This window comes from Myxine glutinosa, chromosome 6 (genome assembly GCF_964187855.1).
Source record: "Myxine glutinosa chromosome 6, kmMyxGlut1.1, whole genome shotgun sequence".
Lineage (NCBI taxonomy): Eukaryota > Metazoa > Chordata > Myxini > Myxiniformes > Myxinidae > Myxine > Myxine glutinosa.
Genome location: NC_136266.1, coordinates 161,241,813 through 161,267,806, shown reverse-complemented (window position 1 = coordinate 161,267,806; position 25,994 = coordinate 161,241,813). Strand labels below are relative to the sequence as shown.

Here is a 25,994-nt window from a genome sequence, read left to right as displayed (position 1 = left end):
TTGACAAGTCTTGACAAGGAATGTACCGAGCATACTGTATGTGCACAAACACATATGGTTGTATGACATTTGAAGACGATGAGACACAAAACTATGCCACATGCTATTCGTGATAAAAGAATAAACATGGATATACAGTGCTTTCAGAAAGTATTCACACACATTGACTTTTTCACATTTTGTTGGGTTACAGCCCGAATTTAAAATGGATCGAACTGAGATTTATTTATATACAACTTGATTGGAGTCCACCTGTGGCTAAATCAATTGACTGGGCATGATTTAGAAAGAAACACACCTTTCTATACAAGGTACCACCGTTGACAGTGCATGCCAGAGCGGAAACTCTACCATGAAGTCCAAGGAACTGTCCGTAGACCTCCGAGATAGAATTGTGAGGAGGCATAGATCTGGGGAAGGGTATAAATCAATTTCTAGTGTTGAAAGTTCCCAAGAGCACAGTGAGCTCCATCATTAGAAAATGGAAAACATATGGAACGATCCAGACTCTTCCTAGAGCTGGCCGTCCGCCAAAACCGATCAACCGGGCATGAGGTACCTTGGTCAGGGAGGTGACCAAGAACCCAATGTCCACTCCGACAGAACCACAGAGTTCCTTGGCTAAGATGGGAGAATCTGCCAGAAGAACAACAATCTCTACAGCACTTCACAGATCTAGGCTTTATGGGAGAGTGGCCAAATGGAAGCCACTCCAAAGAAAAGGCACATGACAGCACGCCTGGAGTTTGACAGCACGCCAAAGTCACGTGAACAACTTAGAGTATGAGACCAAAGATTATGTGGTCTGACGAGACGAAAATTGAACTCTTTGGCCTGAATGCAAAGCACTACATCTGGCGGAAACCGAATACAGCTCATCGTCCATCTAACACCATCCCTACTGTGAAGAATGGTGGTGGCATCATCATGTTATGGGGATGATTTTCCATGGCAGGGACTTGAAGAATTGTAAGGATAGAGGGAACAATGAATGGAGCCAATTACAGGCAAATCCTTAAGGAGAACCTGCTTCAGAGTGTAAAAGACCGAAGACTATGATGAAGATTTATGTTCCAACAGGCCAATGACCCCAAGCATACAGCCAAAGCAATACTGGAATGGCTTCAGAACAAGAACATGAAAGTCCTTCAGTGACTCAGCCAATGCCCAGTCTAGAATCCTATTGAAAATATGTGGAAAGACGTGAAGATTGCTGTTCAAAGATGCTCTCCATCCAACTTGACAGAGCTTGAGCAAATCTGCAAGGAAAAATGGGAGAAACTTCCCAAATCCAGATGTGCAAAGCTGATAGACATATCGAAGAAGACTCGAAGCTGTGATCACCGCCAAACGCGCTTCTACGAAGTATTGACTCACTGGTTTGAATACTTAGGTAAATTAGATATTTCTGTATTTCATTTTCAATTACTTTTTAAATACTTCTAAAACAAGACCGAAAGTCTAACAGCGGCGTAGCCGGGCTTGTTTGATAGTTTAGTTGAAGAGGATAGTATGACCTGAGTGGAGGTACCAGTTGGCCTCCACTCAGGTCATACCAGTTGGCAAATAATGTAAGTATTAAATGTTTTTGAAGTACTCTAATTCCCTAAGCTGTCTGTCACCATGGAAGTGAAGAGGCACTGGTTTATTCTATATCTTGGTCAGTTAGTCAACACTATCAAAGTGACCTCAGCACCATCCCGACACACTCCACTGTGTGTGTTACGGAACGAGTTGTTTTACGGCGGCCGGAGTGCAAATCCTGCCACCAACGTCTGTGATAGCCTGGGGTTGGCTTAACGGTCAGGGTGCTGGCTTTGGATCCTCGGATCCCGAGTTTGAATCCCGATCGATCATTGAATTAACACCAGGGGGGTTGACTCAGCCTGTCATCTTACTGAGGGAGGCAAATTGAGTACCAGCTCACTGGTAATTTGGGCACTGCATCGGTGGCACAAACGCGCTTCCAGAGAAATGATGCAACCAGCAGCCACAGGCTGCATACGAAACAACAGCATCAAGTGTGATAATTTGCCCCAACTAGGTACATGACGAAATATATGAACGTTCCCTAAAGGGTGGTGAAAGAAACATAACTGGCAAAGCCAAATGGCATTATATTCTACCTTTCAGAAGTGTAATTGTCGGCTATAAAACTCACCCAATATGTAGGACAAATATGTGAGGGGCATACATATGCAAGGAGAGACAAACGCTGTAAACACAGGAAACAAACATTTACGCTGCAAAAAAAAATCGTTTGTTTAATCACAAATTTGCCACTTCGAAAAGCCTCTTTGTGAGTTCGAAGAAGAGGAAGAAGCGCGAATGTATGGTTTATTCACACAGCAGTTTGAACGGAAACATTTATTATTCTACGAGAGTAGAAACCCTTTAGAAGGACACGGAACGAGCATACAAAATTATATATACAGGAGTGATAATTATTTTGAAAAGCAATAGAAAAAAATATAAAACTACACAGAAATAACACACAAACAACAACAACCACAGGCACAAGAACAATCGAGTGTTATAAAAGATCCTTATTTTCACGTGTTTTACTTCATATGTTTCACGTGTTTGTTTGTGTTTCACACTGAATGAAAAACATAAAGGGAGGGCATGCAGATTGCGATACACGACAGGTTCAACGGTATATCCGGCAGGTTCAATGGTATATCCGGCCTGAACGGCACAGGAATCAAAATGGCGGTATGTGGAGTCAGCCGTCGTACCACCGTAATGACATCACATCACCCCTGTCATGTGACCAGATCCTCAGCTCTGATTGGTGTACGTTTGAGGGGACATACATACATACAAACACTGTTCTAGATGGCTTTGCCCTATGGGCTACACCGTAAAAAAATATTCCACTGATATTGTGGGGGTATATTATATGTAGATCAGTGACAAAAAGTTTCAATTTTAATGCATTTTAAATTCAGGCTGTAACAACAAAATGTGAAAAAGTCAAGTGGTGTGAATACTTTCTCAAGGCACGATATGGAGATGCAGTACATACTTGTATTTTCATTAATACATTCACATGTATCAAAATACCTGACAGGTGTTAGAATGGAAGTAAGAACGTTAAAAAAACAATTAAGAATGTCATATAAATAAATTAATGCAGCTTGATGGCAGGATGCAAGGCCTCACCCTTCCTTTCGATCCTTTCAGTGAGTCTGCTATAGTACGGGGGGCCAGTAGAAGGTAGAACGGAGGTGAAAGGATTGAGTTTCTCCACAACACTTCCAAGTCGAATAACAAAGCCTTCATGTCAGAATTGCTGCCATGCCAGTCGACATCACTTCGCAACACTGCGGCACACATTGCCAAACAAAACCACCAACACCAATATCTAACAGAGTACCCTTAAAACGTGACAGGTGATCATAAAAGCAACAAACCATTCCAGATTTGTTTCCATGGCATATCACCATGAACCTGGAGAGTAATAATCATATCAAACTACAGACACCTGATGCAATGTTGTGGTCTCGTTAATTCACGCTTGAAAATTAATCAGGCCCCAGAGAGTCAATTTTGGGGTGTTTTTTTACAATATAGTTGGATGGGTGCAATTCTAATATGTAGAGTATCTAATGTTGCACCAAAATGCTTTGTGGAAAGTTCAAAGTGGGAACAATCTGCCAAACAACTCAAATGTTACGATTACATTTTCTGCCTGGAGAAACGAACGGATTATGTTTGGAGCGTCAATCCTTTGTCAGAGTAAAAGGGCCAACCTTTCGTCTCCTACCAGAGGGGACTATAGGTTTGCTCTCCATCCGGCTGTCCGTCTGTCCACCTGTCTGTGCATCGATCCCACCTGTGATTTTCTGCACTTTTTCCACGTCCTATTGCATATTCAACTCAAACTTGGTAAATGATTTTATTATGGTAAGTTACGTAAGTTTGAGTTTGGGGACGCTTCACCAATTTTTCACTGAGTTATGCCCTTTTTGAACTTAATATCACATTATAAATGGACCAGTTTCAGCTGCCCTGATTCCACCCCAATGCTTTATACCCGTTGGTTGGACAGCTGTCCTGACTCCACCCCAAATGGAACAGCACAGAATGGCAGGCCTCAGGCCTGGGTGTTAGTCCATGGCCCAGTGCAATTGTAATGCTCACATGTATATAACCACGATGTATTATATATGACAGGTGATCATAAATGTCCAGATCATAAATGTATAACCGTACACATGTTTTTGCTTCATGTATGCACATTGCTTTATTTTTAAAAATATTTTCGGCACCAAACGCGGCATTATACACCGCCCAAATAAAGGGATGCGTTTACTGATATTGAACTGAAACTTGGTAGGGGTAAAGTATTGTGAAGCAATTCTCACTGTTTTTTTAAAGTCGATGCCAACAAAGGCATTATGTTTTTGGGTTATCCGTCCTGCTGTCTGTTCGTCCGTGATAGGTTTTCGTTACCGCAATAACTTGGAGGAAGTATAGAACTGCCTTTTGAGGCCATTTTTCCCCGCAGAGCAGAGGTTGGCCTTTTTTGTGGGACTGTGGTCCCCTTTTTGAAGCAAAGTTTTATGGCCGGATGCCCTTCCTGCCACCAACCCTGTTAGTCACCTCTTGCGACACACAGGGAGCTGGTGCTCAATTTGCCGACCTCGGAAGGATGACAGGCTGAGTCCCCCCTGGTGTTAATTCAGCGATCGGATCAACTGGGATTCAAACCCAAGATCCTAGGATCCCAAGCCTGCACCCTAACCGCTAAGCCAACACCAGGCTAACTTGGAGAAAGTATGAAGTGATTTAAATCAAACTTAGATCAAATATGTACTTATGATGTAAAGGTGAACTTATTCGATTTTGACAACAAAGGTCAGAGGTCATGTGAGGTAAAAATGTGTTACTTGAGAATAGCTGAAGGGATGTAAATCAAACTTGGCACAAGTATGTATATTGAAGCAATTATGTGGGCAGAGGCATAATTGGTTGACGTCTAAACGTCCAAGAGTGCCATTCTAGGTTTTGTGTATACATCGCCTAGGCTTGTGGGAGAGCTAGTACTAGAACATTGAATGGATCAGGATGTAACAGAACAAAAGGAACAGCAGAGAGAGGGGAAACACCAACAGCAGAGCAAAAGGCCAAGACAGAGGGAGCAGACAAAAAAATGAATGGAGAGAGGAATGTGGGACAGGAGAGGATACGTGAGCTGGACAAGATGGATACAGAAGGGAACTCTCAGGAGGGACTACTGGACATTTGGAAGGAGGAGGGATTCGAGTGGGGTGGGAGGAGTGTTAACGGGATAGAAAAAATCATGATTTTGGATTAGGGATGATCTGTGATCGTGGTGAACAGCTGTCTTGATGATCTTGAGGGAAGAATGAGAAAGAAGAGTTTTTTTTCTTGTCATCTACTACCCAACTCATCCACCGAGTTTTGTCATAATCCATCCATAACCTTTTGAAATATCGTGCTGTATATAGTGCATTCAGAAAGTATTCAGACCCCTTCACTTTTTTCACATTTTGTTATGTTGCAGCCTTATGCTGAAATCGTTTAAATTCATTTTTTCCCTCATCAATCTACACTCAATACCCCCATAATGACAAAGAGAAAACAGGATTTTAGAAAGTTTTGCAAATTCATTAAAAAGAAAAAACTGAAATATCACATTGACATAAGTATTCAGACCCTTTGCTATGACATTTGAAATTTAGCTCAGGTGCCTCCCGTTTCTCATGATCATCTTTGAGATGTTTCTACACATTGATTGGAGTCCACCTGTGGTAAATTCAATTGATTAGACATGATTTGGAAAGGCACACACCTGTCTATATAAGGTCTCACAGCTGACAATGCACATCAGAGCAAAAACCAAGCCATAAGGTCGAAGGAACTGACTACAGAGCTCAGAGACAGGATTGTGTCGAGGCACAGATCTGGGGAAGCCGAAATTTTTTTTTCTGCTGCATTGAAGGTTCCCAAGAGCACAGTGGTCTCCATAATTGTTAAATGGAAGAAGTTTGGAACAACCAGTTCTCTTCCTAGAGCTGGCCGCCCGGCCAAACTGAGCAATCGGAGCAGAAGGGCCTTGGTAAGAGAGGTGACCAAGAACCCGATGGTCACTCTGACTGAGCTCCAGAGATCCTGTGTGGAGATGGGAGAAACTTCCAGAAGGACAACCATCACTGCAACACTCCACCGATCTGGGCTTCATGGCAGAGTGGCCAGACGGAAGCCTCTCCTTAGTGAAAGGCACATGATAGCCCGCTTGGAGTTTGCAAAAAAGCACCTAAAGGACTCTGAGACTGTGAGGAACAAGATTCTGTGGTCTGATGAAACCAAGATTGAACTGTTTGGACTCAATTCTAAGCGTCATGTCTGAAGGAAACCAGGCACCGCTCATCACCTGCCCAATACCATCCCAACAGTGAAGCATGGTCCTGGCAGCATCATGCTGTTGGGGTGTTTTTCAGCAGCGGGGACTGGGGGACTGGTCAGGGTTGAGGGAACAATGAACGGAGCAAAGTACAGAGATATCCTCAATGAAAACCTGAAACAGAGCGCTCAGGACCTCAGACTGGGCCGAAGGTTCACCTTCCAACTGGACAATGACCCTCACCACACAGCCAAGACAACGCAGGAGTGGCTTAGGGACAACTCTGTGAAGGTCTTTGAGTGGCCCAGCCAGAGCCCTGACTTGAACCCAATCAAACATCTCTGGAGAGACCTGAAAATGGCTGTGCACCGACGGTCCCCATCCAACCCGACAGAGCTTGAGATGATCTGCAGAGAAGAATGGTAGAAAATCCCAAAATCTAGGTGTGCAAAGCTTGTCACGTCATACCCAAGAAGACTCGAGGCTGTAATCGCTGCCAAAGGTGCTTCAACTAAGTACTGAGTTAAGGGTCCGAATACTTATGTCAATGTGATATTTCAGCTTGCTTTTTAAAATAAATTTGCAAAACTTTGTAAAATCCTATTTTCTCTTTGTCATTATGGGGTATTGAGTGTAGATTGATGAGGGAAAAAATGAATTTAAACGATTTCAGCACAAGGCTGCAACATAACAAAATGTGAAAAAAGTGAAGGGGTCTGAATACTTTCTGAATGCACTGTGTAATTTTTGGCCCCATCTCTCAATGAAGAATCACTTTAAAAAAAACAAAAAAAAAAACTCGCATCTGTATCTGGATCTTCACCAAACTCCAAGAATTTCATCCTCGTCACAAAACCAATCTGTCCACCAAATTTTGTCAGAATCCGTCCATAACCTTTTGAGATATCCTGCTCACAGACAGATAGACAGGGGTGAAAACATAACCTCTGTCCACCTCCGGTGGTGGAGGTAAATACGTACTGCATATAAAAACTGGCCAGGTTAACTTTTGGGGGGCAATCTACGATACACTGATGACAGCCAGTGAGCTAGAAATGCATCCATGGATGGTATATCTTTCCTCGGGAGAGAGGGTGTGGGAGGGGAGAGGGAGTGTATGTGTTGTTGGTTTCGTCATGAAAAGGCTTCGAGGATGTTCAGGAAGTGGGATGTGTGTAGTAATGTAGTAGTTGACAATGCCTGCCTTTCACAGACTACAACTAAGCCAGAGGCTTGGGTTAGCTGTACAATATTTTATCACTTTGAATGGTAAACATTCCCAGAAAATTATATGACGAAATTATAAACCAAAAAAAAAAAAAGAAAAAAGAAGGTCTTGGTCATCTTCGTTCTGAAGATGCAAGTGTTTACAAACCAAAGGACTATTCGATAAAGAATCAACCTTCAACATGGATGGACTAGCCACAGTTAGCAGCAAATGCCGGCAAGCTTAGCTGACTGCAAAATGTAATTGTGTTATTTCTTGACGAAGAATGGATCTTGATTTGTTGACTGGACATTTACCTAACAATGCTGCCAGCTCCACAGAAAGATGCATCATAGTCCTCTGCACTCGTGGAAGTAGAAACTACGGAGAGAAAAAAAAAAAAAATCAAAAGAATGCAACATTACATTGCAGAGCAATCATAAATAAATAAATTACACTCGTCACAAAATATGGAATTTTGTGCAGCACCATTTATATTATTCACCGGTGGATTGTGCTCGCATTCTGTAAGCAGAGAAATCCATTAAATGAAGAATGAGTGAGGAGTATGAGCTCTTTAATTATAAGCGGTCCAAGCACCGTCTTTCTCTCATATGAGGGAGTAACGCACCACAGCAGTGCAGTCAAAGCTCCGTCTTCCTCTCAGCTCAGGGAGTAATGTACCACGGCGCAGTCCAAGTTGAGCTCCTCTCCCGGCCGAAGGAGAGATGCTCTACTAGCCGACTTTTGTTTTAGCATATTTTCATTTACGGACAGTTTTGTGGTTTATTTTCTGGAATCGTCGCTTCGAGTTGCATCGGTCGATAAAATATCAGCTTTCTAGCCAACCGAGAAAATACTAAACACTTATATCAGTGAGTCAGTGAGTGAGTGGTAAGAAAGAGTCGTTTATGTAACATAGTGAAAATGCTCTTTGCTTCCCCTCCCCTCGGTATGCATGATGGTCCAAATCCTCCTTCCCTCCCTGCAACGCCCCTTTCACAATGGAAGTTTGTCTCCATTATATAACACGGTGTGTCCCGGTGTGTACCCTGGTTAGAATAGGTACACCGTATCCTTGCGTGTCGTAAGAGGCGACAAAGACCGTTGGCGTCAGGAAGGGCATCCGGCCATAAAAACATTGTCTCAAAAAAGAGAACCATGACAATTACAACTAGAACGGGCACTCGGTAGAGCGCATACCTTCGCCGCAGCTACTGTTCTGTACTTGGCATGGGAGTGTAGGGAACAGAACAACAAAAATACGATTTTGACCTTTTCGTGACCTTGACCTTGACCTTTGACCCGATTGCTCCCAAAATCTAATCAAATGTGTCCCGTATAATAACCAATCATCCCACCAAATTTCATGCAATTCGGTTGAATACTTTTTGAGTTATGCGAATAACATACACACACACACACAGACATACAAATAAATACACAGCGATCAAAACATAACCTTCCGCTTTTGCGAAGGTAACTACATATGGGCAGGGTACAGCCCGAAGTGGAGATCGGTTTCTGAGGTTTGGGACGTGGAATGTAGGGACAATGACAGGGAGATCAGGAGAAGTGGTGGAAGTATTGGTCAGAAGAAGAGTGGACATATGTTGTGTACAAGAGATGAGATGGAAGGGAAGTGGTGTGAGAATGGTGAAGGGTAGGCAGGGACAAAAATACAAGTTTGTGTGACAAGGGTGCCTGGAGGGCGTGAATGGTGTTGGTGTCCTGTTTTCTGAGGAGTTTGTAGACAGTGTGGTGAGTGTTACTAGAGTGAGTGATAGGTTGATGATGGTGAAAATGATGATTGGAAAGCTCTTGCTGAACGTCATCTCGGGATATGCTCCGCAGGTTGGTCGGAGCGATGAAGAGAAGGACAAGTTCTGGTGTGCGATAGAGAAGCTGATGGAAAACGTGAAAGATGAGGAAGTTGTTGTGGTAGGAGGAGACCTAAATGGACATGTGGGAAGGAGTATGGACGGTTTTGAGGGAGTTCATGGGGGTTATGGATATGGTGTGAGAAATGGAGAAGGTGAAAGGATTTTGGAGTTTGCTGATGGAGCTGATTTGTTGATTTGTAATACTCAGTTCCAGAAAGGGGATAATAAGCTTGTTACATACACATCAGGTGGGTCGACGACAACCGTTGACTACCTGATGGTGCGTAGGCGAGATAGGGGGCACCTCCGGGACACAAAGGTGATCCCAGGGGAGGAGGCTGTTTCACAGCACCACTTGGTTGTCTGCGACATAAGGGTGAAAGGTGCGAGGAGAGCTCGGCTGGTGAAGTACCAACCGAGAATGAAGGTGTGGAAAGAGAGGTGTGATGTGATGGGGGTGAGTTGCTTGAAGGATGAAGTGGGACAAATCGTTGAGGACCCAGATGGAATTAAAGGAAAAGATATATGGAAATGCTGTTGAATACAGAGAATGAATGGGATGGCAACATGGAGAGTAACCCAGTTTTAGGACCGGCAGAGAAGATAACTGAGAAGGAAGTTGAGGAAGCGATAAAAGCAATGAAGAGTAGAAAAGCGGGAGGGCCGACGGGAGTTGTGGGAGATATGTTGAAGGCAGCAGGAAGTTGGGGTGTGAAGAGAATGACAGAGATCTGTAATCTGGTGGTGAAAGAAGGCCGCATTCCAGTGGTTTGGGAACTGAGTACCGAGGTGACCCTCTGGAGTGTGGCTCGTACCGAGCGATAAAGTTATTGGAGCATGGAATGAAGGTATTGGAAAGGGTGTTGGAGAGGAGGATAAGGAAGAAGGTGAAGAACGACGAAATGCAGTTAGGATTTATGCCAGGAAGAGGAACGACAGACGCGCTCTTTATTGTGAGGCAGTTGCAGGAGAAGTACATGGAGAAGAGGAAGAAGTTGTTTCTTGGGTTTGTTGATCTGAAGAAAGCATTCGATAGGGTTCCATGCGAAGTATTGACATGGGCATTGAGGAAGTTAGAAGTGGAGGAATGGTTGATCAGAGTAGTGATGGCAATGTACAAAAGAGCGCGCACAGCTGTAAGGACGAAGGACGGGAACAGTGGTGAGTTTGAGGTGAAGGTGGGAGTGCATCGGGGTCGGTAATAAGTCCACTACTATTTGTAGCTGTGATGGAGGTGCTGGCTCAGAACGTAAAGGAGCGTTTACCATGGGAGTTGTTGTATGCAGATGATCTGGTGTTGATTGCGGAAAGTATGGATGGACTGAAGGAAAAGATGAACAAGTGGAAGGAATGTATGGAGACAAAAGGTCTGAAGGTGAATATAGGAAAGACGAAGGTGATGGCAAGTGGTAAAGCATGTGGTGAGGTGGAAAGACCTGGGAAGTGGCCATGTGCTGTGTGCAGGAAGGGTGTCGGAGTGAACTCCATTCAATGTACAATGTGCGCTGAGTGGGTTCATCAAAAATGTAGCGGTCTGAGAGGGCCATTAACCAGTGTGGCAGCTACATTCAAATGTAAGGTGTGCACAGAGGGAGCTGCAGATGGAGGAAATGTTGAGTTGGATCTTGGAGACGGCGTGAAGCTGGAAGGTGTGAAAACATTTTGCTACCTCGGAGACATGCTGAATGGAGAAGGTGGATCAGACTCGGCAATGGTTGCTAGAGTGAGATGTGCATGGAAGAAGTTTCGGGAACTGAGTGGCGTGCTGATGAGGAGGGGAGTGTCGTTGAAGCTGAAGGGAAAGGTGTATGCTGCATGCGTGAGAAGTGTTATGATTTATGGGAGCGAGACATGGGTCATGAATGTAGAGCAGCAACGAAGGCTGGAAAGGGTGGAAATGCGAATGGTTCGGTGGATGTGCGGAGTATCGTTGAGAGAGAGGAAGACAAATGATGAATTGCGAAAGATGATGGGAATAGAGCCTGTGATTGATGCTGTGAAGAGAAACAGGTTGAGATGGTTTGGTTATGTGTTGAGGAAGGATGAAAGTGACTGGTTGAGAAGAGTGATGGAAATGAATGTAGAAGGAAGTAGAGGACAGGGAAGACCGAGAAAGACTTGGCTAAAGATGGTGGAAGAAGAAATGCAGGCAAGGGGGTTAACAAGGAGAGATGCAGAAAATAGGGCAAAATGGAGAAGATTGTCATGGGGACCGCAAGGCTAACCCCCGCTCTAGCAGGGAAAAAGGCCTTAAAATGCATGTTGTTGTTGTTGTTGTTGTATATAACACCCTGCCAGAACATCCCCAACAATGATTGTTAAAACGTGTGCCAAACAAAGTACTGTACAGGTTTCTAATGACAGAGCAGGGTACGAGGTAGAATAATGAATGGAACGTGCCACTGGGACACTGGGACACTGGAACGCCACTGGAACGTGCCACTGGGTTTACACTCTTTCTGTATACCGACCCCATTCTTACAATTACATCCATTGTAAGAACGGGGTCGGTATTCAGAAAGAGTGCATACTGATAGGGTACGACATAAAAGCAAGATGGTAACTTCTTGTGCATGAGAATCAATTTATTGTTTTGTGTGTGGGGGTGGGTAATGAAATACCTTAGTCGAGGTAGAATTGTATAGAGTAGTGTGCTCCGAATGTCGCGAAGAAGAACCCTCATATATTTAAGCCAGGGCCGGATGTCTGTGTAAGTGTATATGTGTGTCCATGCGAGGGGTGGAGCTATGCTAATTAGTTCGGGCATATGGATAAATTCCCAGTGTGTAATCGCCTCTGTGATTTTTCTCTTTGTTCTTATGACATGTATTCAGCCAGTCATGCAATCAGCACATAATTAAAATAACACGATCGCCGACCGGATCCGGACACCACTACCCCGCCTAGTCAAACCTTCTCGATGGGCGACAAGAATGGCTGAGAGGCCATGCCCCGAAGGACAATTGGTTTAGGAACGATGGGCAATGCGACGGCGCTGCACAATTGGTTAGAGTGCGACGTCATCGTCGAAGATTCTAGCGCTGAAGGAAAAAGGCGAAGCGACCGCCATTTTGCTCTCTCTCGTTCTGGGCTTGGTCGCAGGCGGTCACATTCGCGTTCTCTCTGTTCCTGACTGCAGTGAAAACGGATGCATTTTTCTCTCTCTGTTCCAGGCTACGTGCAAGGCGGACACAACTCTCTTTCTCTCTCTTGGTGCTGGCTCGTGACGGATGTGCTTTGTGCTGTGTGCGCTTGAGAAACATTGTAGCTGTGGGGAGCGTGGAACGATCGGAGGAGGAAGGAGTTTGGCCGCCGCTCCGTGGGTCGGTGGCTGATACGGGCGCGACTGCGCGCCATCCTGAGCTTTGCGGCACAAGGCCTCGGGGACCCATTCGACGACCGCCAGGGTTCAAGGGTCGTGTGAGGAGACCATAGCTGAGTACCGGCCAACGCACCACACCACATTTTATTTAGTTTATTTATCCCTGTGTCGTGTAATTGTGTCTGTGTGGGGGCACCCCAATTAGGAATTAGATTTTACTTAACCTTTCATTTTTGTTATCCTGGCATTATTTTCATTAACCCATTATTCATTGCTTTTCTTTGTCGTGCCTGTCTTGTACGTTTATTTGTTCATGGGTTCGGATAAACCCCTGTCGCGTACGTCCATGCAGGAAAGGACCTCGGTATCCCCCCCCCCCCCCCCACGCATGCTAAAGAGATAACACCACTATATTTTGGGGTATACGCCTTATACGGTATACGCCGTATACGTTCAAGCTCGGTTGGTCATCCATCATCCAGGGGTCTTAACTCCGGGGACACGACAATATTTATTTGAAATAAACAATTAATTTATGAATAAAAGAGAATACATGTACTGTATCGGGAAAATACTGCAAATTAAATATCACTACGTAACCGACAATCATAATGCAGACTTTTTCCACGCTCCTCTCCATCCCCCAACCCCAACCCTGCTCCAATCAAGCTCGGCTAAGTGCAATGTCTTAACTTCCATCATAAGGATCATTGTAGAAATTGAACAATAATGTTAAGACCCTGGTTTACGTCGGGGATGCGTTCCTGAAAAGTGCAACGAATATCGAATATGACGTAAATCAAAACAATATTTCTCAATAGAATTAAAGGACGTTCCTCATGTCACTATTTTACGTATAAAATTTCACTTTTTACCCATGATATTATCCTTTTTGATTAATGATAGTTATATTCAGCCTTGATAGTTATATTCAGAGATATCCAATCAGCCTTCTCCCAATTATCAGCAAAGTCATGGAATCCATCATTGCTTCAGATATGAAATCTTTCCTCTTCTCCAATGGCTTGATCTCTGATCATCAATTTGGTTTCAGACCTGGTCACTCTACTCTGGATATGCTGCTTCTGCTTTCTCAACAATGGATGGAGGTCCTCAATGCCAAACAGGAAATTAGAGCCGTCTCCCTTGACATATCACATGCCTTCGATACGGTCTGGCACCCCGCTCTGCTCACCAAACTCTCCTCCTTTGGTATCCATGGAAATCTCCACGCATGGCTGGCTGACTTCCTCTCTGGTCATAGTCAATGTGTGGCCCTGAATGGGGTTCTCTCATCTCCTCTTCCTGTTCAGGCTGGAGTTCCCCAAGGCAGTGTTCTGGGCCCTGTGCTTTTTCTGGTCTTCATCAATGATCTCTCTGACTCTCTTGAAAATCCTCTCTATCTCTTTGCTGATGACTCTACTCTCTGTCGCTCCATTCCTCATCCCTCAGATCGGCAGTCTGCAGCCTCCTCACTCTCTGCAGACCTGGACAAAATCACAGACTGGGCAAACAAGTGGAACATGTCCTTCAATCCTGACAAATCTCACACTCTTACGATGTCTCTCCGAAATGACCGACTGGACAACCCTCCCATCCACTTTCTGAATAATCCTCTCCAAGAAGTTCTGTCACTCAAGCTTTTGGGTCTCACTATCTGCCATGATCTTTCCTGGGGAAACCACATTTCAAATCTGGCCTCCAAAGCCAGTCGCCGACTGGGCATCCTCCGTCGTGCGAAGTCCTTCCTTGGCACACCTGAGCTCCTCACCACATACAAGGCTTTCATCCGCAGCTCAATGGAATACTGCTCTCCCCTCTGGGCTGGTGCTGCTGCCTCACATCTAGCTCGTCTTCACGCTGTTGAAACCAAAGCGTTCAGAATCATTGGAATCTCCCGCGATGAAGCTAACTCCAAGGGCCTTTCACTCGCTCACCGCAGGCAGGTTGGTGGTCTTTCCGTCTTCTACCGACTCCTCACTGGCCTTGCCCCTCCAGGTCTCTCTGGGCTCTGTCCCCCAAATATTCCTACAGGTCGAACAAGATCTGCCTGCAACCCTCTTATGGTTAAACTGCCAAAATCAAGACTCTCCGCTCACCTTCACTCCTTCATTCCTCTTTTCTCCCGCCTCTGGAACAAACTCCCCCACTCTCTTCAATCCCACTCCACCCTCCAGGTCTTTAAAACAGCTGTTCACCACCATCTCTTATCTTCCCCCATCCAAAACCTTGATCTTTTCTACCCCCGATAATTTCACCCCAAATCCACTTTTTTGAAATACCAACTTCTGTCCTGGAAGTCCTTGGTGTCCTTGTGTTTTATACTTCTCCCACCCCCTCCCCCCTTCCCACGCCTCCTCACCCCAAGTCCTCTCCCTCCCACACATCTCCCTGCTCTCAATTGTTATGTTTGTGTGCTTCCCCTTCTCTCCCCATCTCGTCTTCCGCTCCCTCTTTTTATATATCTTGTTTGTCTGGTTGATTTGTTTGTGAAATAAATGTTAGCTCTTTCACGAGCCTCGATTCAGTATACAAAAAAAATAATTCAAGTACACATACATATCGTTAATAAAAACCAAAAACAATTACCAGTAGTCAGGGGATATTATCAGATATCTGGCAAATCTGGGAACAAATTCCTTACCAAGAAATTTCTTCACCAATGTGTTTGTAAAGGTGTCTACTAACACATTTCAAAAAGTTTAAATTCAACTCCCGTAGGACAACCAGTGACAGCTGCTGAAAGTTGGAGTACCCGGAACCTTATCCGGGAAAAATTGAAAATGTTTAATTCTGCCTTAAGTAGCTTGTGAGGGGTCAAACTAGGGGTTTTTCATGATTCTGAATCGATTGCAAGCATTTGTTTTGCACCAAAACCACTCCTTGGCGGAAAAATGGCCACGCCCACTTTTTCCGTTCGTCGTAAACCCATTTTTTTGGTGAAAATAAAACATTTGTGACATAGCATTATGGGTGTCTGCAGTGTTTTTTTTTAGGGTACTGATTTCATCCCACTGAACAGTTTTTCACTTAGAGGCTCAGGTGGCACTTTATTCTCAAAATGTGTGATATATTGCGATATCGTGTTTTAAAATGCGTCTGTTTCGTATTGCAGTCGAGCAGTATGGACGTAGACGTTATTCCTGCACCTCCGCTCAATTGCTTCATCTGTGAAGGCCCGGAGACGCCAGCTCAGAAGCTCGCACAGGCAACTCCTAAAGGCTACCCTACTCTGTTGGCGTATGCAGAAGCTGTTGGAAATGCTACAATTTTGGAGCGCATGAAGGAGGCATGGAATGTCGTAAGACTGAGATACCACTTGGAGTGTAAACATGATTTGTACAACAAATCTGTCAAGGTCACCATTAAGTCAACTCGAAAGTGCGACCTGTTTTACTCGGCAGGGAATAATGATTTACTGACCTGAACATTATTGTTTTAAATACTGGTGATATTTCATGTCAACAAACTTCTAAAATAATTCACATTTCATTTATTGTAGGTGCAGCAGAGGCGGAGAAAGAGTCAGCACAGACGGGGAGACGACGCATTTTCTCTGCGAGTCAGCACATTTACCAAACCCTCAACCACTTCTCCGATGTCAACCAGCGCATGGAGGAAGGTGTCAAGAAACATGGTCCACTCCGCAAAGACCTTGCCAAAACACGGATGAAGCGAGACGCTGAAGCGATTGGACTTGCCCTCAAATGGTTCGAGGAGAACAACCCCTTTGACCACGATCGAGACAAGCAGTTGCTTGTCTCCTTCTCAACAGGATTCACGAGCACTACAGATGACGCAGTCAATGCTTAGAGAGCAGCTGAAATAGGGAGGGAGATGCAGATAAAGCTAGACGGACAGTCAGTGACATCGACCATGGAGGTGAAGTTCAAGGTACAGGCCCTGTCATCGCTCAGAAATATTCCCAAGGTCAATGAGAAGTGGATTCACCTAAACTCACTCAAGTTATTCAACCGACTGATATTTTTCGCCCAACGAGATATGACAGTTGAGACAAGCTTAGAGTATGAGCTGACTCCCTTCCCCTTGTCCTTGTTCAGCAACAAAGATCAGAAAATGAAGAAGGCGAACAAGGCAGACTTTTCCAAGACTAGCCTGAAGGAGTTGACCGATCCGCTTGACCTCACTGACCAAGCCTGCTCCAGTCTGGTGGTTGATGGCGGATGACTTCTCTACATGGTGAAGTGGGAACAAGGTCAGACTTGGCAGGAGATTGCCGACAGTTACCTGAGCTGCGTGCAGTGTCTCGGCAGTCGCTCTCAGAACATCACTGTTGTCTTCCATGGCTATAGCAGCTCGCCAAAAGATCACGAACACATCCGGCGTACCAATAACTCCTGCTGTGATCTACAGATTCAACCGGATATGATACATTTGACACCAAGGGCAAAGTTCATGGACAACACTCATAACAAGAGTGAGCTCATCCATCTCCTCTCTTCAACATCCCGGAAACGTCAGATCACCGTGGAGCAGTGTGACAATGATGCTGACACTTCGATTGTGAGAGCGGCATTGGCTGCTGCTACAGATGACTCTGTTGAGGTCAGTAAAATTTTGTGTAGGTATTTTACTGACATCAACTACGATCAGCAGGCCTGGGGTCAATTCCTCAAAAAAGTAATCGATTACAATTCCAATTCTTTTGTGTTTTGGCAATTCCAATTACCCCAGCCATGACTACGATTACTTTTGATTTTTTTCAAGATGCTTTGCTCATATCCTGTTCTATTTTCAGGTGCGGGCAGAAGATGCGGACATGCTGATAATGCTGGTGCACCATTGCCCAAACACCAACCATCCACTCTTCTTAACCACGTCGAAGGGCTCTTACGATGTCAGGAGGATCCGAGAAGCTCTCTCTGAAAGACAGAGGCGCTACCTGCTCTTTTGTCACGCCGTCACCGGTTGCGATACGGTTTCTGCAATCGGGGGCCATGGGAAAACGACTCTATTTGACAGGTTTTGTGCAGGGGACATTGATGAACACGTGGACATCTTCCTTGACGTACGAGCTATTAAGGATGCGGTGATCGGGGCTGGTATTGCGATTTTCCAGCACATTTACCACGCACCAGGTACTACTTTGGGTGCAATTCGATACAACATGTTCTCGCGGAAGGCGGCGGCCGGGCTGATCAAACCAGAGATTCTACCTCCAACAGAGGGTGCAGCTGCACAGCATTCTCTCCGTGCCTATCTCCAAACCCGGGACTGGATGCTGCTGCCGAGCATGTCTTTGGACCCCAGTGACTATGGATGGACGGTGGGGGTTCGTGGTTATGAGCCGGTTCCAACAGTAGACCCCATGGCTCCTGAGGAGCTGCTCCGGTTCACGAGCTGCAATTGTAATGGAGATTGCAGCAACCAGCGGTGCAGCTGCAACAAGAATGGTGTCAAGTGTATCTCAGCATGTGGAAGTTGTAAAGGCATTACATGCAATAACTTAAACTGTATCCATGATGGTTTAGAGTCTGGAGAAGACTCATACCTTGACTCCTGAGGCATTTGACATTGTGGAGCAGTATCGTTTTCAAACTAGTATTCAAGAAATTGAAATAAACGAATAAAGCTACTTTTTAATTTACATGCACCCAGCAATGTTTTATTTTCACCAAAAAAATGGGTTTGCGACGAACGGAAAAAGTGGGCGTGGCCGTTTTTCCGCCAAGGAGTGGATTTGGTGCAAAACAAGTGCTTGCAATCGATTCAGAATCATGAAAAACCCCTAGTTTGACCCCTCACAAGCTGCTTAAGGCAGAATTACACATTTTCAATTTTTCCCGGATAAGGTTCCAGGTACCCCAACTTTCAGCAGCTGTCACGGGTTGTCCTACGGGAGTTGAATTTAAACTTTTTGAAATGTGTTAGTAGACACCTTTACAAACACATTGAAGAAATTTCTTGGAAAGGAATTTGTTCCCAGATTTTAGCAATATTCCCTGACTACAGATATTTAAATAAAAAACCTCTTGCGAAAGCGGTCAAAGTTAGCGATGCCTATTCTTCTTCCTCCCTCTTCAAGCAACAGCCACACTTTTATTGTTCCCAGTGGGAGGCATTAAGTGTTTAATCTTGGTGTCTATGGTGTCCCACATTTTTGGAAAAAAAACCCCGTTTGTTTTCATTATGAGGCAGAATTTCAAGTGCTACCAATTGGCTGATATTACAAGTTGACTATACTGAGAACCACCAGAGACCACTAATCACAGCCCTCTAGTTATAGATGGGACGCATCGTAGTCAGAGGCAAACTTAATAACCCGGAAACATCAACGGCGCGTTCACCAGCATCCATTCGACGAATAAGATCCAATTTCACTTCTGAGGTAACAATTCTCCAATGCTTCTCAGCCAATCTAAAGTACTGTACATTTATTTATGTGCAAGGTAGAGTAGAGTAGTTTTTTCGGTGAGGCATTGTATTTTTGGTTGGGTTTTATGAAGCATTGCATCAATAAGTGCACCATCTGTTGAATGGGATGATAAGCTCATGATCCATCTGCCAGTAGCAATTCCTGGTGCATGGGCATTACACATCCAAAGGTATCTTGCAAAGAGTAAGCAATCGTTGCCAAATTGTAAATTCCCTTCCCCAATCAGCCCTGGGGTCACTCCACAAAGTCCAGCCGAAGTTGGATCTCTGTCATTCATTTTCCATTCTGGTCCAGGACATGGTCCGAAACATGGCCCGGATACAATAACAACACGTTTACACAATTGACAATCTCATCGAAAAGCGCAGTTACTTAGGCATTCTGCTCAAAGTTTCCCATTCTCTAGGTATTTACAAAGCTTATAAAATCAATCCCCTATTTGACAAGCACTACTCGAGTCCGAACGAGCGATGGGGACACAGCATAGTCTGTGGAATGTCTCCCCAAAGGTGTGCGATCATTAAAGCATGTGTTATCAAAGAACACAAGTGACACTGCCGCGGATTACTAGCTTTTACCTCATCTTTTTTAACGCTAAAGTTTTCAACCTCTGCCCGAAAGTGCTGCTTAAAATCCTTGCATTTTTGGTATTTCGACCAAAATCACATTTTAAAGAGGAAGAACAACTCCTTTCACTTTTTTAGATGTATAGGGTCCCCAAGGCAGTTTTTCCTATTCTGGAGGGGCGATTCTTGGGTTGCTACTCCGACATGGGATACTGCAATGGCTCATTCTTCACACTAAACTGGTACTCATTTTGCTGATCTCGGAATGATGACAGACTGAGTCAACCCACCTGGCGTTATTTTAACAGCACGACAGGAGTTCGAACACAGGACCCTAGGATCTTAAGCCTGCCACCTAAACCCCTAAGCCACCATATTTTGCTCAAGAGCTTAACTGTAACTCTGCTTTAAAGCCTTTAGAGCCAGTCTTATTTATTTGCACACTAGTTATATTCAGTGTTTATAAAACACCCATTATAAACTCAATCTCTGCCATTGTCTGTGATTTATTATATTTCTTTAGTTATTGTTCAATACTAATCTCAAAGAGACTTAATTAATTAATAAGCGGGGAAAGGGGTTGCAAGGGGAATAGGGTGTTTGCTTAATAATGGGAATAAAAAAGAATTCTGAATATGTAATAGCGACATCCTTCCAATTATCAAATATTTCATGTTGCCAGTCACCTTCCGGCAGCCAATGGCACGTGTCATGTCTGCCACAATGCTTCTTGCAACTTTGAATGATGGCTTGTCACTGGCCAGCTGAGACCCTGTGGCACAGCACAGGAAGTCCTGCACCAAGGAATACATCGAATAGCACCACTCGTGAAACAAATTACTTCCCAGCATGGATCAAGACAAAAGCCTCGAGGACATGGCTGACTGAAATTAAACCTGACCTTGAGGCTGTGTATAATCTGTGATGGTCGAGGGGCTGAGTGATCACAGCCTACGGGGCAAATGCAGTCCTTTCCAGGATCCAGACAAGTGGGCATGCTGCCATCCTGCTTGGAAATCCATTCAATACTCGCCTCAATTTCTTTCTGCAGGAAATCTGCAACACAAAAGGCCACGATCAGGAAGAAAAAAGAAGAAGAAGAAAAACAGCCAACAGACTGTATCGGAGACCAATGAACACCTTATAAAAATAAATTAACAATATCATAACTGTGGCACCTACTTATCAGGTTATCTTGCAGGAATGTGGAGGCTTTCCTTACTGCCATGCTCGCTGCAATCTGCCCAGCTATTGCCGCCACCTACACGCATGAACCACACACAATATGCAATAAAAGGCACTATCAGCACAATGACTTTATGTGGCACATATCATTATGAGGACTCTGCCCGATCATACTGCCCGATCTGCCCGATTTCACCATAATGCATCATACTGCTTTCTTCACAATGCGTGTGATGGTGTAATTAGAAGCTTCGAAAAGTAATCATTATTACAAACTGGCAGATATACCCATAAATTATCTTGTGACTGTTTAGATTGAAGCGATGCCCACTGCAATGCATTGGCAATAGTACAGCGTCAACTAGTATCGGTTGTAAATTAATTTAGATGCCGCAATTGGAATACGGATAGCAAAGCGGTGAGAGAGAGTGTGAGAGGAGATAGATAAAGGGACAGACAGACAGACCGTCATTATATTTATATAGATCTGGTCTCACTCATTAGGTCAACAATCTATTCATTAATTGTAATCCTCTCAAACTAAAGCTCCTTTGTCCCTGCTTTCTCTCATCTGTGGGTTTGTCCTCCTGAGCCTGTAGTTTTCCTGCTTCTTCCTCCAACCCTCTAAGACAGCGGCCAATCATAACATTATGTTCTCTACCCACCCATGGTCTTTTTGAGTTTCGCTATCCCTGCCATTTGTGTCTATATTCTGCTTTATGTACTGGGATCTTATGTTGATTGTCTGTATGCTGTTCTTGTCTACCTGTTTCCTTCCACTCACTGATGGTTTGTGAACCTTCCAGCCTTTGTCATTCAGGTTCTCCATGAGCCTTGACTTTTATATTAATGATGCTGCAAGTTTAATGCCACGACAAAAGGACCGGTCCTTTTGGATTTGTTAATTCCCCAACTTTTATGAATCTGCGCATTGCGCACGCGAAGTGAAAAGTGAGGTTGAGCAATTGGTTCACTTTGTCTGTTTGTATTTGTCTGGAAAATAAAAAACAACAAAAAATTCTTCCTAATTCCTCCTGATCTAACGAATTTTCTTTTTTTACTGTCTGGGAGTGAAAAAAATTATTTAATAATTACAAACAGGAACTTGCTGTTTTTTAAGGATGTCATAAAGGACACAAACAACAGGCATGAATAACAAATTTAACGTGTTTGATAGGTGGTGTAAAAGACGCTGCATCAACGGCGGTAAACTTCCGATTTGTATTTCTACAACCTATATAATCTTTATTTTACTTCAATTGAATTGAATTGTATACTGTACTTGAACACTATAGAGCACAAACACCTTGTTTGGCACATTCAAAACCCTTCCGTTTAGCAGTACATTACTTGGACAAAATGAATGAATATGAATGCACTACACAAAATTTTGCCACTTCCTGCACTCTGTCCGTATCCGTAGTCAGAGTAGTGACCCTTCCAGGATTGCAACCTGAACAAACTTTGCTTTGGCAGAAGTGATGCTCTGCATGGTGCACAAGACAAGAATGAGGCTTCACTGTGATCAACGAGAAGAGTTATAAACACGCCCACACAACAGTTTAGCCTTCCTGAGGATCAGGGAATGAAATGTTGGGTTTGGGTCAGTTGTAAGACGAGTACAGATACATTCAAAGTACACCGCCCCCATGCTAAATAAATAAATAACATCCTCCAGCGCGGCATTGCCGTGGCGCCTCCTGCACCGGGTAATACCGCAGTGCAGCACATAGAGATGGTATTGGGAGGGAGACGTGTATAATAATTGATTGATTAATTAAAATCAATAAACAATAATCATAAAGTAATTTCTAAACCCTTTGAGTATGGATGACGTCTAGTGCCGCAACCCGCGAAATAGTTTTGTGTACGGATGATGTTACTACACGGCATCGACTATACCTATAAATAGATCGTCAGTATGTGGTTGCATTCCCATAATGCCAAATTAATCCCGTACGGGAGGGGGGGGGGGGGGGTATTTTTATCAAAAAAAAATTCCGTACTCAAAGGGTTAATCAATAATTGGATAATAGCATAACAAAACCACCAGTGTTTCATCCAAAACTGTAAATTTTCGAAAATTAATTGTCATTAATTAAAAAAAAAATTGATTCATCAATAAATAATAAATAGATTCATTAATTAATCAATAAATCAAAAATATCCTTTATAGCCACATCACTTGGTCACTGTTGTGTCCGAATATCAGCTTCCTAGCTCAAAAGGTGCCTGAGATATTGCCCAGATAAAAAAGAAAATAAATAAGTGATTAATAAAGAAAAAAATTAATAATAATCGTAAAATAATTAAATTATTAATTAATTGGATACTAGAATACCTAAACCACCACCGTTACATCCGAATCTGTAACTACAAAAAAAAAAAATTAAGCCATTAATCGAATAATTAAATAATTAATTGATCAATTAATAAATCAAGAATAGCCTTTGCAGCCAAATCACTTGGTCATTGTTGTGTCCGAATATTAACTCCCTAACTCAAAAGGTGCCGAGATATTGCCCAGATGAGAAAGGAAATAAATAAGTACTTACAACAACAACAACATGCATTTTACGGCCATTTTCCCTGCGAGAGCGGGGGTTAGCCAAATAAGTACTTCATTAATGGATAATAATTAAGTAACTAATCAATTGATTGATTAATCAAAAAACAAAAATAGCGTTTTTGCCAAGCACTTCCTCACAATTGTGTCGAAATTTCAGCTTTCCAACACAAAGAATGGCTGAGATATCGCCCGGAGAAACAAACAAGAAAGAAAGAAAGAAACCGAAGTGAAAGCCGAGTACTCCCTTTCAGCGCGTGTCATCGCCGGGCCCCCTTCGGTGCCTGGCAATGACATCATGCAGCGTCTGGAGGTGGCATAGGAAAGGAGTGGTGCACAACAACAAACAGCCTCTGTCTTTTCAACTCTGTCATTTAATTTCAAACACTGCCAACTAGTGCAACCCTCATGTCATTTAATTATAGATCAACAGAATGCAAACCTAAACAAGAACACCACTCAGTAGAGCGCATACTCCCGCCGTGGGTCAAGTTGGAATAGTACAATTTCACAAAAGTTTGAGGGAGTAGTTCAGTGACAACACAAGACAAGACAACACAAGACAGACACTGCACAGATATATATTTAGAATATATAGAAGATAATGTTAAAAAAAAACACAGCAATTTCACTTACATTTTCGGATTCAGCGTTCAATTCTATACAAGTGAGTGTATTTTGAGGCATGTGTGACTTCAAATAAAATTGTAAGCCAGGTAAAACGTACGTTTCATTCCTTAGGAATACAACATGTAAAACTGGCCCAAACGTCAAAACAAAACTCGCTCATTTTAAGTCGTACAAGCTAATGCGACCACTCTCTTCTGGGAAGAATCCCGTACACATGCTTGTCACACTTATAACTCACCTGTCTTTATAAGTTCATCAAATACTGACACCGCGATTGACATTCGCTGAGGTAAATGTTAATATCTCTTCTGAGGTTAAAAAAAAAAAAAAAAAAAAAAAAATTTAAGCATTATACGTATCAAACGATACATTTTATGAAACGGGGAAACATACACACTTTGGTGGTTTTAAAATGACAGAATATGTCTTTATTAGAAAGAAAAAAAAAAGAACCTTGAAGACGACGCTGCTAACAAAATACACCGCTCTAACACATAACCACGAGTTTAAAGTACATTTACAACAAATATGAAAACTATTTTCATATCACAATGTTAAATATAGAATATATAGAAGATAATGCTAAAAAAAAAATGAGACCCGTCTTCCAATGGTAAGCAATCCTTCAAAAAATTCCTGGATCCGGAATAATATCCTGAGCTTCACCAAAAACTAATCAATTCTTCCTTATCCCAAGGGCAATCATCTCACCAACTTTCATCCAAATCAGTTCAGAACTTTTCCAAATATCTTGTTCACGAACGCACACACGCGCACTACGCACGCACGCACGCACACGCACACACACACACACACACGATCGAATGCATTACTCCCTGGCGGGAGTAATCACAGCAGATGCATGGTCTGCTTACACCATGCTTACCTGTAAGGAAACGTTTGGAAGAAGCAATTGCACAGCTTGTGGAGCTTTGTCATGGCAGAACCTTCGAGAATGATCATAGAAAAGAATACGATCGAGTATGAATAGGAGCAATGGAATCAAGGACAATCACCGTAATGACAATCACCAAGAAATGGGGACGAAAAAACAAGATGTTTAATGGTATGAGATACATCACCTTTAGGTGAAAAAAGGTGAGGGGGAAAAAAAAAAAAAAAAAAACTTTAAAAGGTATTTTTTTTTGTAGACCAGATGGACAACTACTTCAAATGGAACAATGAGTATTCATGCTGGTCGTCTAGCCATGCCAGTGTTAAGTGCTGAGAAAATACAATTGCACATGGACATTTTTATATGTAATATATTTTTAAATCAACATCAAAATGTAACAGCATGGAAGAAGGAAGAGGTGAGAGTCCAAATAGGCAGTACAGAGACAGCATGGTATCGGTGAGGAGAGGAGCATAGGTGGGGGTGGAGGGAGGGAGGAACTTGCCGATCCAATTCAATAATCAACCAAATTTAAGGCAAAAGGTGGAAATCCACGAGTTAAAGGAAGTCTGACGCGTTCACTGTCTTACCGATTGATCTTACGAAGAGCAAGTGGACGAACTTGGCTTGCAAGATCATAAGTCATTGTCAGAACAAAATCTCCAAGTTCTTCCTCATATTTCTCTGAAACACGGTCAACCTTCACTCTCGACCTAAGGTCTGTCTCGGTTTTTTTCACCAGGTGTCGTAACTCCACTGAACTGCAAAACATTTAAACAGACATGACAGCTAACACATTTAACTGCCTTAAAAAGACAAATCAGAAAACAGATGTTAAAATCGAAACAATGTGAAACCACTCTATACCGCGTACATAGCGTACATAGCACAATACTTGTGAAATCCAAATAGACAATAGTTGCCATGGATATAGCATATATAACAGCAGGATGCAGGTGAACTGTTGTTT

The 25,994-nt window shown here is 43.3% G+C and overlaps 1 protein-coding gene across 5 annotated transcripts in view; it reads right to left on the bottom strand.

Moving 5' to 3' along the window:
• Positions 1-25,994, bottom strand: part of CDAN1 (codanin 1) — a 101,792-nt gene that overhangs the window by 7,100 nt on the left and 68,698 nt on the right. For 4 of the 5 annotated variants that reach the window (XM_078780841.1, XM_078780842.1, XM_078780843.1 and 1 more), the window contains 7 exons: positions 25,615-25,785; positions 25,016-25,076; positions 20,931-21,009; positions 20,650-20,804; positions 20,435-20,542; positions 7,898-7,961; positions 3,166-3,326 (listed from right to left, as the gene is read on the bottom strand). In XM_078780841.1, coding sequence (XP_078636967.1) covers positions 3,166-3,326; positions 7,898-7,961; positions 20,435-20,542; positions 20,650-20,804; positions 20,931-21,009; positions 25,016-25,076; positions 25,615-25,785 — 799 coding nt within the window. The remainder of the gene's footprint in view (positions 1-3,165; positions 3,327-7,897; positions 7,962-20,434; positions 20,543-20,649; positions 20,805-20,930; positions 21,010-25,015; positions 25,077-25,614; positions 25,786-25,994) is intronic. The other variant, XM_078780844.1, reaches the window with a different exon arrangement.